General features: G+C 39.0%; 1 protein-coding gene and 1 long non-coding RNA gene across 3 annotated transcripts in view; both read right to left on the bottom strand.

Annotated features, from left to right (window-relative positions):
- LOC140363097 (membrane-associated guanylate kinase, WW and PDZ domain-containing protein 3-like) overlaps positions 1-12,776 on the bottom strand; it is a 34,412-nt gene extending 21,636 nt beyond the window's left edge. Inside the window, exons 1-4 of one of the 2 annotated variants that reach the window (XM_072449429.1) lie at positions 12,509-12,776; positions 6,893-7,058; positions 1,637-1,688; positions 777-1,011 (exon numbers count right to left, since the gene is read on the bottom strand). In XM_072449429.1, the coding sequence (XP_072305530.1) occupies positions 777-1,011; positions 1,637-1,678 (277 nt within the window). In that variant the 5' untranslated portion in view covers positions 1,679-1,688; positions 6,893-7,058; positions 12,509-12,776. The remainder of the gene's footprint in view (positions 1-776; positions 1,012-1,636; positions 1,689-6,892; positions 7,059-12,508) is intronic. The other variant, XM_072449430.1, reaches the window with a different exon arrangement.
- A 1,101-nt stretch (positions 12,777-13,877) lies between these two features.
- Positions 13,878-15,658, bottom strand: LOC140362440 (uncharacterized). The gene is made up of 3 exons (XR_011927090.1): positions 15,481-15,658; positions 14,599-14,748; positions 13,878-14,249 (listed from the first exon to the last, which is right to left on the bottom strand). It is a non-coding gene; the product is annotated as an uncharacterized lncRNA (long non-coding RNA).
- Positions 15,659-16,997: the final 1,339 nt, after the last annotated feature.

The following is a 16,997-nucleotide window of genomic DNA, read 5'->3' as shown; positions in this document are numbered from 1 at the left end:
TTGTGATAAACTGTCATCCAGCCATAATAATTCATACGCTTTCTGTCCAAAAATACTCTCTGTAATATTTCTTAACTTTGATTACATCACACATTCCCTGTGGAGTAGTTTCAATAAGCTTCTGCATTATTAAATTATTTGTTTCCATCCAGTGTTGCATTATTTTTCAGCAGTTGATCTTGTATTGATGATGTAAGAGAGTGACCACTGCACAAAGCCCTCTCAAGCTCATCCCAAACACTCTCTCTTCAGATTAATTTCTGCTTCTATTTAGATGTTTTCTCAGCTTGATGCTAATGATTTGATCCTTCTCAAACACTGACATTTATTCCACGACCACGGGATTTGTCTTTCCATATGGTTGTTTCACTCACTGCATCAGTAGGGTGTTTATACTGTGCTGCAGCTGAAAGGTCAATTGAATGCAGAAAAAGTTGACGGAAGTAGTTTAATATTTAGCTTTAGCCACGCCATAACTAGTACTAAATGTCTTTTTGTGAATTACTGAGATCAGATGAAGAAAAATTGAGGTACAATTTAGATTTTATTTGTTAAAGCATTTGTTATGTTTGTCCCCTGCAACCAAGGACCTGTGCATGGAGATGCTTTCCGCCTGTAAAAGAACCGTGCCAAAGCGCTCTCAGGCAAACCGGAGAGACCAGGGCCAGTCGAAACGTAGCTTCAGTCCTCATTAATGCGTAGTTGGGTTCTAGTTTAGACTTTCACTGTCTGTTTATAGTCCTGATGAAATTTGAATTGAGTTTAATCTTCTTTACCTGGCAACACAGTCTTGATCCTGATTGGTTGAGGGCAGGAGTTTAGGACCCCTCTGACATCACCCAGGGTCATTCCTAAAATGGGCGTGCCACCAATCTCAAGGATGATGTCGCCCACTGTAGCCCCTCCTCCGGGAGCTGCGGTGACGAATGGGAACTCTCCATAGTCTGCGCCGCCCCCCACAGCCAGCCCAAGCTCCCCATTGGCTCCGAGAGGCACAAAGCTCTCCTGGACCTGAGCAAATTATAACAACAAATCAGAGAGCAGAGTATCAGGTGGATGCATCTTCAAATATCTATTAAGTTGAATGTCACAATAAATAAAAGAAAGTATGTGCAATATATTTCTAAAGAAAATAGACGATAACTTTAAGCCCTGAAAGGTTTACCCTAAATAGCTATAATGAGTCATAGATATACAATATTCAGCCCACATCTTAAATGTAAATGTACAACAACAACAATACAATTACTCCAGTAAAACATAGAAAATGAACACGCAATAAATATTGAGCCTCAGAAATGTGGTTCCATTTATCATTTAAATCATTATCATTTAAATCAATATAGTAATTATTGTGACAGGCCTAAGGGACATTGACTTTATTATCCTGGACATATACCTCCTCTACCTTTGACCTATGCATCTATCATTTTCTCTGGGATTAGACCAGTAAGCAGCAGTGGACCAGATCTGAACCAGGGTCAAAACCTAGATGAACCATTCTAACATTATATAGCTGTAGGATACTCTGCTGTGTGTGCTTTTGTTGTCAGGGAGAGCCCCAGAGAAAGGACCCGGACCCGGGACGTTCTCTCTGTGAAGTGACAGAGCCATCCATTCTTCCACCTGTCCTCACCTTGGAGCGCCAGTGCAGCTTCTTCACGGTGGCTTTAGACATGACACTCCAGCTAAAACAGAAATACAAAGTAAAACACCATAAAGTGAAGTCATTTATTTTACTTCTAAAATATACAATTACATAATAAACCCAAGCACAATAGTTTATAAAAATAAATCCTTTGATGCTTTTCAAAATCTTGGCTTAAGTAAATAAATATAGACCAGTTGTAATAAATATTATGAATTCAAGTTATTGTATTTCATGTAGATTTCATTTATCACATTTTGCAAAGTAAAATGTCCAAGCATGCACAGTATTCATACATTCTTGCAGAGACTAGAGGAATGGGTGGGCATCACTGGCACTGCCCTAAATTGGTTCCTACTGATCTAGAAGACAAGAAGTACTGTTGAAATCAGTAAATGTATCTCAGACCACATGGCCTTGACCTGTGGGATGCCCCAAGGGTCAATCCTGGGGCCTCTTCTCTTCTATAACCAGTACCATCACATTAGTCCTGTTCTCATGTCTCTGCACTGGCTACTGTGGCTCAGAGAATAGACTTTAAAGCAGCTCTGCTTGTGTACAAGTCTCTCCATGGCCTAGCAACAAAGTACATCTCGGACATGTTAGTGTAACATGAACCATCTCGGACTCTGAGGACCTCAGGGACTGGCCTCCTGCTGGTGCCCAGAGTCAGGACTTAACATGAGGAATCGGCGTTCTTTTTAGTTGTGCATTCAACTGAAAGGATTTAATCTGCTGTATTCTGAATTTCCTGATAAGCACATGTAAAGTACTTTGAATTACTTTGTGCACAAATGCTATACAAATAAACTTGCCTTGGCACCGAAATTTCACCATTGTGTGGACAAATAAAGGCTATCTTATCTATCTTATCTTAATTTGAGCTTGTTGCATAGATTACAGTGAAACATTAACAAATCCATTGCTATAATCATCAGTATAGTAAACTCTATAAAATGTACTTCATAGTAAGAATGTTGAAAGTGTGTTAAATGAATGCATCCAGGAGTTAGAGTGAAGTACGTGTTCATATAACTGCAGTTTAATCACAGTAATGGCTGTAATATTCACGGATCATTTTACTCCTGAGCCGGCAGCAATTTTCCGGCTCTTTATCAAAAACATCACCATCAACCCCCTCTGTGTCTCCAGGGCAACTGCATAATTATCCACTGGAGAAGAAATTTCCTGTCTTTTATTTGCATTGAGAGTCGAATGTGACGTGACTTTTATTTTGGCGTCTGTGTAGTTAATTGTGTAGGGGCTCTTATTTTGAAAAGGCTTTGAATCAGTGTATAGATTTAACACTGTGAGTCACATTTTAATTTGGCAAAGTTTGTGTAGGCTTTTTTGAGGGAGCAGATGTTGACAGCACATTTATAGACCCCATATAGTTTAGTAATTTTTGCTGGGATGAGACAGAATTTATGGAAGATCATTTATTTAATCAGATTTTACATTGTAAGCAGGTGAAAAGACGTGTTTGAATATGCTGAATGTGTTTTTACAATGTATTTTCAGGGTTGAAAATTCAGAGTTTGAATTCAAATCTCTTAGAGTAATATTGATATTTTATTACACACACTTCTGACAGGGTGAGCTCTTTGAGTTGATGCCTGTATGAATAAGTGTTGTTGTTTTTTTATCAGGGACTTTGAGTGAATTTGTGCGAAGCTCGAAGACCAGATGGTGAGCAGCAGCAGGTTTCAAGTTTCATTTTGGTAGCTCTTTTACTTGATGTCCTTTATTTTACCGCTCTGTATGACTCATTGTTTTATTTTGGTGGGGATCGTGTGTATTTCCTGCCACTGAGGAACAGATGGTGACTGACAGCAGGAGGCGTTATTTACACAAACGCTACTATCAGTCACAACACATGCATAATGCAATAAAAATATACTTTGTGTGTTCTAATAATATTAAGTGATACATGCAGCGATATACAACATAGGCAATTTATGATGAGAGAGTCAGAGAAATGAGGACAACTAACAAACGGTATAGCAAAAAAGGACATGCAGTTAGTTGGCATTAGAGCAGAGGAGGCAGAGGAGAGGGTTGGATAGAGAAGGTTTTAAAGTAGAAAGAAAAACGTTGACAACATAGAAATAGAGAAAGTGGTTTGGCGGATCGAGATGGGAATCTCCCCTGAAAATATGTAAAAGAGCTGCTACAGTTTTTACATCCAACATTATTAAGGGAAGGAAATTGAAACATTAAAGTCATACTGTGTGGATATAAGCTTGTAGAGGACTGCTGTTAACACTGAATTATTAATGGCGCTCTACACGATTTTTATTCATTTTGTTCATTTTAAACTGTCAGCAGCAGTCCATTTATTCATTTCTCACCTTTGAACGCATTCCAAGCATCCTAACTCTTTGCCGCAATGTGTTTATAAGTACGTTTAAAAAATTTCAAAGGCCAGAGCCGAGTTTGGGCATCATGCCACTGCTGACTAACTTTGCCAGCAAGATTTTTGTGAGTTCACAAACTCTTGAGAATCTTGTTAGGCTCCCGCTGTTGCGTTCTATTGTGATAGCGCCCAAAACACCAATCAGAGGGCAGCATTCTGGTTTGGGGCAAATGCCAAAATGAACCAAAACAAATAGTGTCTGATGTACTTATGAAATATGGCCTTTTTCACTTTCTGGATTGGAAAATATGTCTGTGCTTTTCTCTCAACTGGATTTAACACAATTTAGATTTTTCTGCATATTCCGCTGTTGAGACGCTTTGACCAATCAGTGTGAAGTTTTATTATTTTTTTTATCTTTCCAACGGATCAACAAGAGCCTCTCCGGATTGATCAATGTAATAGAACTCACTTCAGAGTGCTACACATATCAGTCGGGATGTTGCCAGGTAACAGAGCATGAACGTTTTTTCCTCTTTTGTCTGTTGATGTCTAGTATGTAATATAAACATTTTATGTCGTGTTGCTTTAAATTTAGATTATCTGAATGTCCATTATGTCCAAACCTATGAGAACCTGGTGCCATATTTATAGCATCTAATAAGCTGCATTTCTAGGCTCTCAACAACCAATAAGAAATCATCCTTCTCCACAAAGACCCTCCATAGAGAAAGATGCAGTAACTGATAAAAAGACATTGTGACTCGTTTAAGCGTAAAACTCATGACCTCAGCTCCCTCCAACCCGCTCCTTTACATATTCTTCTCATACAATAACCAATAACTTCATATTACCTCTATAAATTTCCTCTTTGGTCTTACTGTAGGCCTTTAATCTCAGCATCTTTCTACCCATATTTTTACTATCCAAATAATCTCAATCTGGAAAGACCTGAACCTCTCTATACAAGCTGTGCAAAAGATAGTCTCCTTGCATATCCGCTGCATTCTTGACATGAGCAGAGAACAGGGACTTCTGCTGTGCTCCTGTCTGTTCCAATTGCTTCATGTTATTTGCTTTATATTAAAAGAAGAGCGTCTAATTAAAGGAGAAACTCAAGTGTGATCCCTGCAGCTGCAAACTCTACAGTTGTGGCTCATTAAGAAATGAAGATTCTGCGCTTTCAGGATGAGAATAACAAACCATTTATGACATACTTTTTGTAATGCAATGTAATGAGACAGAACAGAGCGAAAAGGGAAGTGAGGTGAGTGTTATATGATGTACAGGAAAATATCAAAATTGTTGTTTTGAAGATATATTTTGAATCTTGAGGGTTGGGGCATTATCATTTGAGAGAAGTCTGAAATGTGATCTGCTAAACTGAAACAACAATCCTTTGCATTGCAGAACATGCGAATAGAATCCAAATAACAGGGTTAGCAGGTTACACACTTAATAAGTCAGCATACTTATTTGTTACAGAGGAAATTGTGTTATTTAAATAAGACCAGTCAAATTATTGTAGTGCCAGTATATAGTTTATTAATAAAACACTGATCAAAAAGATGCAACAAGAGCTGCTAAAAACAAAAGAGAGCAAACTTTCATTTTAATATTTTCAAAATGGTGTGAAGCTCTTTTTGTACGTACAAATGCATTTTATTCACATTTGTGCGATACTTGAACCTCAAGCAAAAAATTCACATATTTTAGCACTTTTCTGGTTTTGGTTAACCATAATATTTTATCAAATTACAGTGTGAAGTAGCACTTTTCACAACAGATCATTTAACATATTTTTGATCCGTCTTTGTTGCTTTATTCATCCTCTGTCCTGGTTTAATCCTGTTCTAAAGTCCACTTCACTGCTCCAGACCGCAGCACCAACAGTTCATATCATATTGGTCTGTATTGATTCATTTATAATCTAATGTGTGAATGGGCTGCACAAATCAGACTGAGAGCAACTTCACCACCTCATTATCGCCAAGTCTGCAGCCTGTTACTGTTCACACCAGCACATACTGTCACGCACGCACGCACACACGCACACACACACACACACACACACACATACACACACACACACACACACACACACACACATACACACATACGCACACACGCTGAAACACGGTCCAGTACTGTAAATGTCTGTCACTGCTGCTCACACTCAAAATACAGTGTAATACCGCAAGGCAATTTGAAGCGTTCAAGAGCCCCTTTTTGTATTCAAGAGCAATTCATGGTGAAAAAGAAATTATTTGTGTTAAAAAATATATATCAAATACCTTTGAAATGTAAATAATTCTGTGTATTTTGTAAATATTGTACATTTTAAATCGACACTCTTTTCCAGCACCTCACGAAGACCAAAACAGTCCTGGTTTAGTTCTGGTTTAGTCCTGATTATGGATGTGTCAATATAAACCTTTGGTGTAACGATTATTGTGATAGAAAAGTACTTTATATTAAGATGTATTTTATGTACTATTGGCTGAATTAAAACCACTTAATTTTGCATCTAGAATAGTCAAGATTATTATTTTTTAGTTCTTACAGTTGATTATATTGTGAGCTTCATAATGATTTTTTTTGTTTAACTGGATAATATTGAGATCCAAAAACTAAATAGAGGTTAATAAATAAATAAATACATAAATAAATACTATGACCTGAGTAATCGTGATTATCTTGACATCCCTAGTCTTGATCTAGTCCTGGTTTAGTTTTGGGTTTAATCCCAATTGAGTTGCGGTGAATGTGCAAGTGTGAGTCCTGAAATGGATTTAGTTTATCTAGATCCAAGTTAGTTCTGGTTTGATTTTAATTCAGTCCTGGTTTTGTCCTGGTTTATTCTCAATGTATTCTTGGTTTAGTCCTACCTTTAGTTGTCCCTCATTCCTCTGTACTCTGCATGTCTGTTTGGAGGATAGTTTCGGTATACTGTAGTGTATTTGTGTAGTTCCTGTTGCGGCATTGGCTGTCGTTAGTTGGTCCAGAGTCCATTTTTGATGTCACTGATCCAGGGCGTGGACTGGGTCTAATCACCTGCGCACAGCAAAAGAAGGACTAAACAAGAACTTCACCGGGACCAAAGCGAGGTCTTATTTTTCTATTCTGGAAACATCACCAAACACTCTCCGCGACTCCACTCGTGCTTCCCTCCTCCCGGGGCAAAATGACGGAATGAATGTGGCGGCTCTCCAACCAGCACCAATCACCCGGTCTCACTCAATCATTCATGCAGCATTCGCGCACCCGGAAGGCCGGCGGCATGAAATGCAACGGGGAGCATACTTCCTATTATAAGCTGTACTGTCGCTGAACAACAGATGCCATGATGAAAAATAAATGACTGTGGTATAATTCTCAGCGAGCCGATTTCGACGTATGTGAGCAGCGGTTTTAACGGATTAAGAACATCTGTAATAATATAATACGGTATAATAACGTAAACAAGGTCACGTCGTTCTGTAAAAGTGTAATGCGCGCGTGTGGACAAAGCAAGTGTCCTGGTTTATCTGGTCCTGTCCCTCTCCTTTTCTTTTTTATTGTTTTAAGATACTACAAGATAAATACAAATACAAAGAGGACAGAGGGAGTGAAAACGAAAAAAGCAAACGAGTCTGGCAAATGTCGCCGTTTGCATCTGTCCTTTTTGTTGGCAAATTTGTCAATTTTCAAATTCACTGCAAAAGTCAGTCTTTCCCTCTTTATAAATGTGCAATGTTATTTCAGCCCAGGCCTAAACCCTCACTTCTGTCCATGTCATCCATCTTCTTGTCATTGCCTTTTTTATGTCAAAGTACATTCCACAGGTATCAATCTCCCGTTTTGATTGGTGTAGTTTTACCTCCGAGATACACTGTTTTAAAACGTAATGGAATGTCTGGGTTGGAGACAGACCGTAGGGATGTGAGGAGATGTGTGAAGCTATATTGTTGTTGTTTTTGTGTTTGCTGACAGTAACAATGCTGGACCTTTTCTCCCTGTCTGTGCATCTTTCAGTGCTGGATGTAATTAGGTTGAACTGTGCCTTTCCACTGTACATCTCTGTGCTTACTCTCCTTGCATTTCTCCCTCTCCCGTATATAGATTTGGGCTGTCTCCCTCCCTCTCTTCCTCTCCCTCCTTGCTTTTATCTCTGTGGAGTGTAATGAGGCTGAACTGTGACTTTTTGACACAAAAGACCAAAATAACTCGGACTCGGAGCGAAAAGCTCCTTCAAACTCAAGACTCCAGCTCCATCTCCAAGCTTTTCAGTACAACTTTAGAACCACAGTATGGGCCATTTTACAGTTTATGGATTAGGTTGAAGAGAGAAAACAGGAATAACCCTACCCAGGCACACAGCTCTTTGATTAAGTCACTCATGATAAATTTATTATTCTTTTATTCTCGCCTAAATTCATTTTGTAAAGTAATGTTCCCGTTTTGATAGTTGAACCAGTTGAAAGAGCTCCCAGAGGCTGCCAGAACCTGTTAGTCTAATGTTTATGGAGGTGAGTGAAGTGAGAATGACTTCGACGGCCTCATGGGAAATGTAGTGTGTCAGATCTTTGCGCCTCAACGCAGAAGACGTGCTCTGATCTCTAACAAGGAACAAGACACACATGACTCTGAGAACAAGAACAAGAGGAGGAGAAGAGACAAGAGGGAGAAATCAAAGTGGTTCATTCAGAAAAATACAACAACTGCAAGAGTGAACCAGGAAAACTACAGAACAGAAGAATGAAGACGCTATCTAGAATCTCAGTTGAAATATCTTGAATGACTTACATTTTTAAAGCACGTTTTGATGTTTAGGTCCCATAGACCGGTTCATCTCAGTTAGGTTAATTAACTGCCTGCGTTTTCATGCTAAGGATCTGAGCAGCTCAGCTAATGTCACCTAAACAAAAATAAAATCTAAAATGCATTTGAATTATACTTTTTAATAATTACAAAGTGCCCCTCCACACCACATTTGAACATGTCTTTATCTAATGCATTGGGTTTGGTTGATGGTAGATGTATTCTGCACTGGAAATAATAATATTTTCTGTCTTGCATCAATAAACAAGATACTGCTGATGCTAATGTTTGCTAGTTTTATTTTGATAGCTAAGTCTCGACATAAAGTTTACCATCAGTGTCACATTCGCAGTGGTTTATAAGATCAATAAAGAGTTTGGTGAAAAATTATTATTTATATTTCTATTTTTTCTTGTTTTTGCCTGCGTTCTCTTATTTCTCTCTAGTGTGAATCCCCCTGCTCTTAGCTAATGCTAAAGAGGAGCTTCTTCGGACCCCGTAAACAGGGTTCAGTTTAAGACAATGATGACACTTTCAGACCACAACAATCTGCATCAAAGTGAACCGAGGGGGCCTCTCCACAGCTCTGACCGGTAACTTGGCCTGGGGATAGATTATGTTTACAGCAATATGAAACATTCCATGCAAAAGAGCAATAACAGCATGTCGCAGAACTTTCACCAGAAAAGTAACATAGTACACTTTTACGGGATCTAAGTCATTTTACAGATGAAAATATTTAACAGAAATGTATTTCATCTAATAAGGATGGAGGCATATGTTTTATTTCATAAAAGTGATACTAGTAATAATAGTAGGTACATTTTGTCAAATCATTTTTAAAAAGTCTGAGATTAATGTTGTTTTCATTGTTTTGCCAGAGACCTCACAGTTAACGCTACACAAAACAAACCCACAGCTGATTCAAAAAGAACTCAAACCTCAAGAATACCAGAACTGAACCAGGACCAAAGCCAAACTCGACCAGGTCTAGATCAGCACAAGGCCGGTCCAAAGCAGGCCTCGGCTCATATGGTGAGTATGATGAGAGCTGAAGTCTGTGTCCGAGTCTATCAGAGTCATGCGGCACCAGACAAACAAACACAATATTAACATCAGTGTCTCGCTCCACTGTGACCTTTGACCCGGGTCGGGAGCAGTAGCACACAGCCCAAATCACCCAGGACTCCAAAGTAACGGTGGGAGAAGTATTGTATGGATTTTCACAATATCACATATCACAATTTTCTATAGCTCAAGATTTTCTCTAAGTGTAGGCCCATTCATACAGTCATTAAAGGCAAACTAAAGATATCTGCTGAGCCTGAAAGTTCACTCATCTCTGTCATGGGTGAAATCCACCTGTCACTCACTCACTATAGAGTGGGTGGAGGGAAAGTGTTTTGTTTTGTTTTTGAGCAAAGAGCTGCAAAAACCTGTTAATAAGATAAGATAAGATAAGATAAGATAAGATATTCCTTTATTGTCCCACATGGGGAAATTTCATTGGTGCAACGCAGGTAGATACAGAAGAACAGATCACTTATAGGAAGTCTGAAAAACACTTTCAGTAGAAGATCTCCTATAAATAAATAAAAAACTCCCAGACAAATAAATAAATAAATAAATACATAAATACCATTGCATGTGATCACGACAGTAATTGCACATGAATATGTGTCACGACAGCACATAGAATGATGATACCACCAAACTTTCTGCAGATTGTCACAAGGATAAGACCACAATGTTTTAATCACCACATCGTCCAGCCCTACTCAAAATCTAATAGTATTACAATAACTTCTGCTGCTGACCCATAATACATACGCTATAAACGTCTACTTAAATAACGTCTATATTACTAGCAATGTTATGTTAGTGTCCTCATTTGTTCTGCTTAGAGTAATAAAGCCCTAACAAAACCATTACAACAACTACAACTATTGCTATAGCAACAGCACCATCTAATGCAACTGCCACCATTGCTACAACTTCACAACGACTGTTGTACTGAAGAGTACCGGGTCATTTATTACTGAGTTGATTCAAATTCATATAGGGCTGGACGGCAGGGCGGGATATGTTCAGGTGTAGAACCGTTGGGCCATGTTATAAAAGGAGAACACTATGAGTGAATTTGTCATTTTGTGTCCACTCATTCATTAAAACATAGAAAGGATCCAAAGTGACAGTAACAAAAGAGCTGTCAACTGCAGCAGACACAAACTGAACTGCAGAGACAGTTCTCAGTGATAATTGGGACTAAACCCAAAACAACCTGGACTAGACCTGGACTAAATCTGCACAAGAGCAGGACCAAACTAAGTTACTACACATCCCTGTACATCAGCTCAGACTAAAGTCAAACCAGGATCAAACCAACAGTGAATGCCGAGTATCATAGCATTGTACTTCACAATGCACTTAGAAGTAAAACGAATAGTGAAGTAACTCTATACTTCCATCCCAGTAAAAGAGTTAAAAGTTTCCTAAATAAATATTTTGTGAAGTAAGGATTACTACTAAATATCTGAGCCACAGTAAAACCAGGTCTAAACCTGTATTGGACCACAAGGGCGTTCACACAGACCTGAACTCAAACAGGAATGAAACCAAATCAAAACTGTGACGGATTATAACAACCCAGGGTACTCTGGGGTACGTACTCACAATGCACAGTGGACTTTGAGGGTGCGTTCACACATGATTTCTGAATTCAGTCCCACTTTAGTCCCAATTTTGAGGTGGTCCTTGTGCAAGTGTGAACGCACCCTAAACCAGCTCTGAATCAACAGAAACATACTTTCTTCAATCCATAACTAGATGTTAAACTCTGCAGCAGCCACCTTTGAAGAAAATGTTTGGGTTTATGAATGCAGCATGCTCTTCAACAAGCTTATACCACAGGTTTTATAAGTCTGAACACGGCCCAGATCAGGATATAAGGACTTATCAGAATGTACAGGTGATTGTACATATATTATAACAACAGAAACTGCATCACATAACTGCATCACTCTGCACAGACCCACCTGACCCTGAACTGAACCAGGCTTGAACCTTGACTTCCTGAACCTATAATCCTGAAGCTAAAATCAAACATGAATGCAAATCCATAGACAACATTCTGTGTACATACATGCCTAAGTCTGTTCACATATACATTAGGCTTGTAGCCTGCTGCTGCTGCTTCTGCTGCTGCAAGGACTTGGCACATGCTGACCCTTGGAACAGAACCAAGGACTAAACCAGGACTAAACCAGGGCTAAACCAGGACTTAACCTGGAATGAAAAGGACTAAACCTGGAATAAACAGGACTAAACCTGAGAGGGACAAATATAACAGCCTGTTATGGCCACATATGGTTCAGTGATACTACACATCCCTGTACACTGCTCCAGCAGGGCTGACCCGGGACTAAACCTGGATCACACCTGGATCAAACCAGGACTTCAGTCACTACAGGACTAAAGCTGTCCCTGGTCTAACCCGTGCTTCTCTAAGTCAGGAGGAGACTTACCCCCGGGTCGTTAACCCGGTCCTCCTTGCCGCTACTCAGAGCCAGAGAGACAAAGGCAGTAGCGGCAGTGAGCGGTCACAATGCGCTGACTCCGCACTCGCTTCACACACAGCAATCACAAACGGCACGAGCACATGCCGCTCGCGCATGCACGTGCACGTGCACTCAACCACAGCCTACCTTCATAATCTCTTCATCTCGTGCCTGTTTCCCGCTCTTTGCTGCGGGTTTGGGACCGTTATTGCCGTTTATTCCACCGCTTCTGCCGCTGATGCTGCCGTTCTGCCGCCGCTGGAGCCGCGCTGCTGTGACGGACGGACGCACGGGCGGGTGCGCGCGAGCGTCACACTAGGACTGCGCGTGCAAGTGGTGCATGCATGAGGTGCAGTGCAGGTAGTGCGCGTGCGTGAGGGGGTTGTAGTGAAACACGCGTCAGCGCTGCTCCATCGCGGTGCCAGTGTGTGCGTAAATGTGTGTGTAGGCGCGTGCGTGACTGTGCGTAAGGTAGTGCGGGAGGTGGGACCAAAAGGGGGATTCAGGGTGAGAGGTGACGTCACAGTGCGTGTGTGAGAAATGTTTTTGCTGCAGCGTGAGGACTGTTTAATTTCGTGATTAAAGTACAGCATAACTTTGACCACCAGAGGGAGCAGTCTGTGGTTAACCCAATGGTCCGACCATGGACCAAGCCCCCATGGCCGCCATTGAAACCTATGGAGCTGCTCATTGACGCATGGTTCCAAAAAAGTTTTTTAGTTCCGCATTACTTCCTGAATACTGGTATATCTCCTCCCACTTTTGTGACGTCATCGCCGTGAGGCTTTGGCGTCGGGAGCGCGCACGTCACAGCAGCGTGAAAGACTGAGAAGAGTCAACACGGATAAAAAGATAAAAAGTCTGGTTTAATGACAATAAATTACATTTAGAGGTGGAATAACGTCCTCATCATTTTCTGTAGTTTTTGGTTTGGGTATTTATTTTGTTATTAACTTTTCAGTTATTTATTTACATAATATAATTTGGCCAATATGCTTTTTTTTTAATCAGATGAGAAGAAGTATAAAATATAATCATCGATTCTGTTACATAATTGAGTTAAGCAGTATTTAATTATATTCAGTTTCCTTTTGTGTCGTTTTTGTATCATGTCAATATTTAATAAATAAAAAACACATTTGTTTATTAATGTATTTAATAAGAATAATGAACATGAATGAACTTGTTCAATAAATGCAAATCTGATTATAACTACAAATGATAAATTGATTTTAGCCAGTTTTAGTTGAGTTTTAAAGCTCCAATGAGTTTTAAAGCTACAATGAGTTTTAAAGCTACAATGTGGGAGTGCCTTGTGTACTGTTATTATTATCATCATTAATAGAATCAGAAAATTTATTGCCATTGTCAAAGAAAAGAATTCACAAACAGTGGAACTTGCTTTGGTGATTCAGTGCAACATAAAAATATTAACAATGATAAAACAACCTGTATAAGTCAAATAGAACAAACTGAATAAGATAAGATATTCCTTTATTGTCCACACATGAGGAAATTTTGTTGTTGCAACACAGTAGATACAGAGGAAAAGGACAGAAAACTTATAGGAAGTTTAAAAAACACTCTTAATAGATCGATCTTAATAGAAGAACTCTTATAAACAAAAACTCCTATAGACAGAACCTCTCATACCTTAATAAGGAATGGAGGGGGAAAATAAAGATAAAGATAAAATAAAAACAGCGTAAGACAAAATAATACTAATAATAATGGTAAAATAAACACTCTTTTTACATCCGTTATATGCACATGAATGTGACATTATTGCATTAAATACTGAATATCTCAGTATTTAACAAGACTTTGTTTCCATGGCACGCAGTCTTCTGTACTTCAGTAAACTCCTCCGTTCAGCTCCATCGTATGACTGAGACAAACAGAACATGTCACATGTTTAGATTATACAAGTCATATAACATACACTTCACATGTTTTAGATTATACAAGTCATATAACATACACTTCATATGTATTAGATTATACAAGTCATATAACATACACTTCATATGTATTAGATTTATACAAGTCATATACCATACACTTCACGTGTTTGTCCTGAAGCTGCTTTACAGACACATGTGACACAGCAGTGGCTCTTTTGAAGAACAATTATCATTTAGTTTTTTTGGTCATAACAAAACAGACATTTTATAAATTCAAAGTACTGATTCTACACTGTTTACTTTTAGTCGAGGCAGAAGTTATTATTAAAATACCTTTTGCTTTGGAGTCGTCAGTTTACTTGAGATGACTCTGTGTCTGTAGTGACCTGTAGTGACCTGCAGTGACCTGTAAGGACCTGTAGTGACCTGTAGTGACCTGTAGAGCTCTGGACAGCACAGACAGACTAAACTCACTGGTCAGCACTGAAGATGAGAAAGATACTCATTAGAACATTGATATATTCTGCACATTTAACAGAGAAAAGCTGGAATATGTTATTGACAGATTTACATTTCGCTCTGTAACACAAAAGTTCCTCTTTTCACATTAATTTTTAAAGCTAGAACCAAAAGTAATTTACTTATGCATAAGTTTAAACCTTAGAAGTTAGAACATAACTGACATGTTTGCTAAATCTCTACATATTCCATGGAAGTAAATCCATGACATTCCTATAGAAAACAAGCGTGTGCTTTGCTGTTTAAACACAGCACACTTCATTATTAAATGGGTAATAAAACCTCAAATGTCGTCTCAGCCCCTGTAAGTACAGGACTGAAACTTTTACATACGTTTACATTTATATGTGTAAGATATGACCCATTTCAGCAGGTTATATTTGAATTATTGGTAGTTTTTTATAGCACATAATACAAACATCACTTTATTTCCCTTCTTTCTCTAGTTTTCCTTGATCTGTGCTTAACCTCTTGTCTCTTAGAACATTTAGTAAGAGAAATAATTTGTTATTTATTTGCAGAAGCACGAGCCATCATGACGTGTTGTTGCATCTTTGTGTAGCTAAACTTTAGCTTACGTTAGCTCGTGTTAGCTCGTGTTAACTTGTGTTAACTTGTGTTAACTGTGTAATTGTTGTTTTACACTTCATATGGAACGATGTGTGAAACGTGAGGAATGACATACAAACAACTTACGTGTATCGTGGTCTCGTCTCGTCTCTTTCTTCTGCTTGTGTTTAGTTTCCGTCACATGTTGTTGTTGTTGTTGTTGTTGTTGTTGTTGTTTTATGGCGGTCGGCATCCAAATGTTGCATTACCGCCAGACTTTATTCCTCAAAGTTCTTCTTCCAGACCACACATGTTCTCCCGAGGCTCGTTCATGAGGGTCACGTGCGCGCTCGGTGCGCGTACACCGTTCACCGGAAGGTTAAAAATGTATTTTTTAAGTATTTTAGAAACAGATGAAGAGTGAAATTCCTTCTATTTTATTTTTAGACTAAAAACAATTTAGCATGTTTGGTAATTTTAGAGTCCGAACTCTTGAAATGGTCCGACCAAAAGGCTGCATTCTGCGAAGTGGCCACTACTCAATTTGGAGCCAGAGGCAGAGGGGGCGTACCCTATCCAGATAATATAATACATCCATGCCATGGACCCAAACCTATAGATCTAAGAGCTGTACTTTCAAGGTCCAACTCAATCCCGAGTGACAAAAATATCCAGGCTGAATATACAAAAGACCCCCAATGGCATGTTGTTTTTCATTTTAAGAAGAATAAGAAGCTGGGGTGTCCCTGACAAACACCAGGTCACCCTTGTAAACAATGGGGTTCTTACCTGGTTAATAATAAATAAATACAATCAAAACATCCATATGCTTCCCACCCCTCCCTTCAGCTCTCTCCTTTTAGCACTGTAATGTTTAACCATGCACATAAAACTGTGATGTACAAAAAACTCAGAACTTTTGTTCTGATGCAAATATAAAACTATTCAAAGAATTACAAAAAAGCTCTCTTCTACAATGGAACACTCCTGGACGAATGAGGGATTACACCGACATATCTCTTCTTCAAGTGATGATGGAAATGTTAAGTAATGCAAGAAGAGTAGTAATCATGTACTAATAATGTATTACGCTAACTATGAGAGTTATAATAAATTACCAATGTACAAAAGGGGGCGGAACCAAATTTTTAGACAAAAAGGTGAATACAAATATTTTACAACATATGTTACCAAAAGGCTCCTGGTCTGACTTGAATGTACCTGCCCCAGAGTAGCTTAAGAAGTATACTGGCCCTTATATCTACTTTTCCCAAAGAAGGTTTTGTAGTTTTTCCTGGCCGAGAAGGAGGGTCTAAGGACAGGGGACCCAGGGACATTGCCAAGTCCCTATGAACATTGTTTAATCTGTTTTTCACTGTCGCCCTCCAAGACAACCGCTGTTATGATATTGGCATTACAAAAATAAATTTAATTTAATATTTCTGTCTGTGCTAAGGCATACAAAAAAGCCTGGTGGTAATAAATTAGTACCAGGAAATGATAGCATGATCTTACAATGTGAAGACCCCTTAATAGATCCATGACCAAAACACAATCACAGACCTCTTAACATAATATTGCTGTCAATGGTTGCAATGGTCTGATGCCTATGCATATACTAAGGGCAATCCTGCTCTCAGAGTATAAAGCCATGTCCAGGGTGT

The sequence above is a fragment of the Eucyclogobius newberryi genome, unplaced genomic scaffold (assembly GCF_026437365.1).
Source record: "Eucyclogobius newberryi isolate DKJ021-1_F unplaced genomic scaffold, fEucNew1.0.hap1 SCAF_17, whole genome shotgun sequence".
Taxonomy (NCBI): Eukaryota; Metazoa; Chordata; class Actinopteri; order Gobiiformes; family Gobiidae; genus Eucyclogobius; species Eucyclogobius newberryi.
The sequence above is the reverse complement of the archived record's forward strand: the minus strand, read 5'-3'. Positions and strand labels throughout refer to the sequence as shown.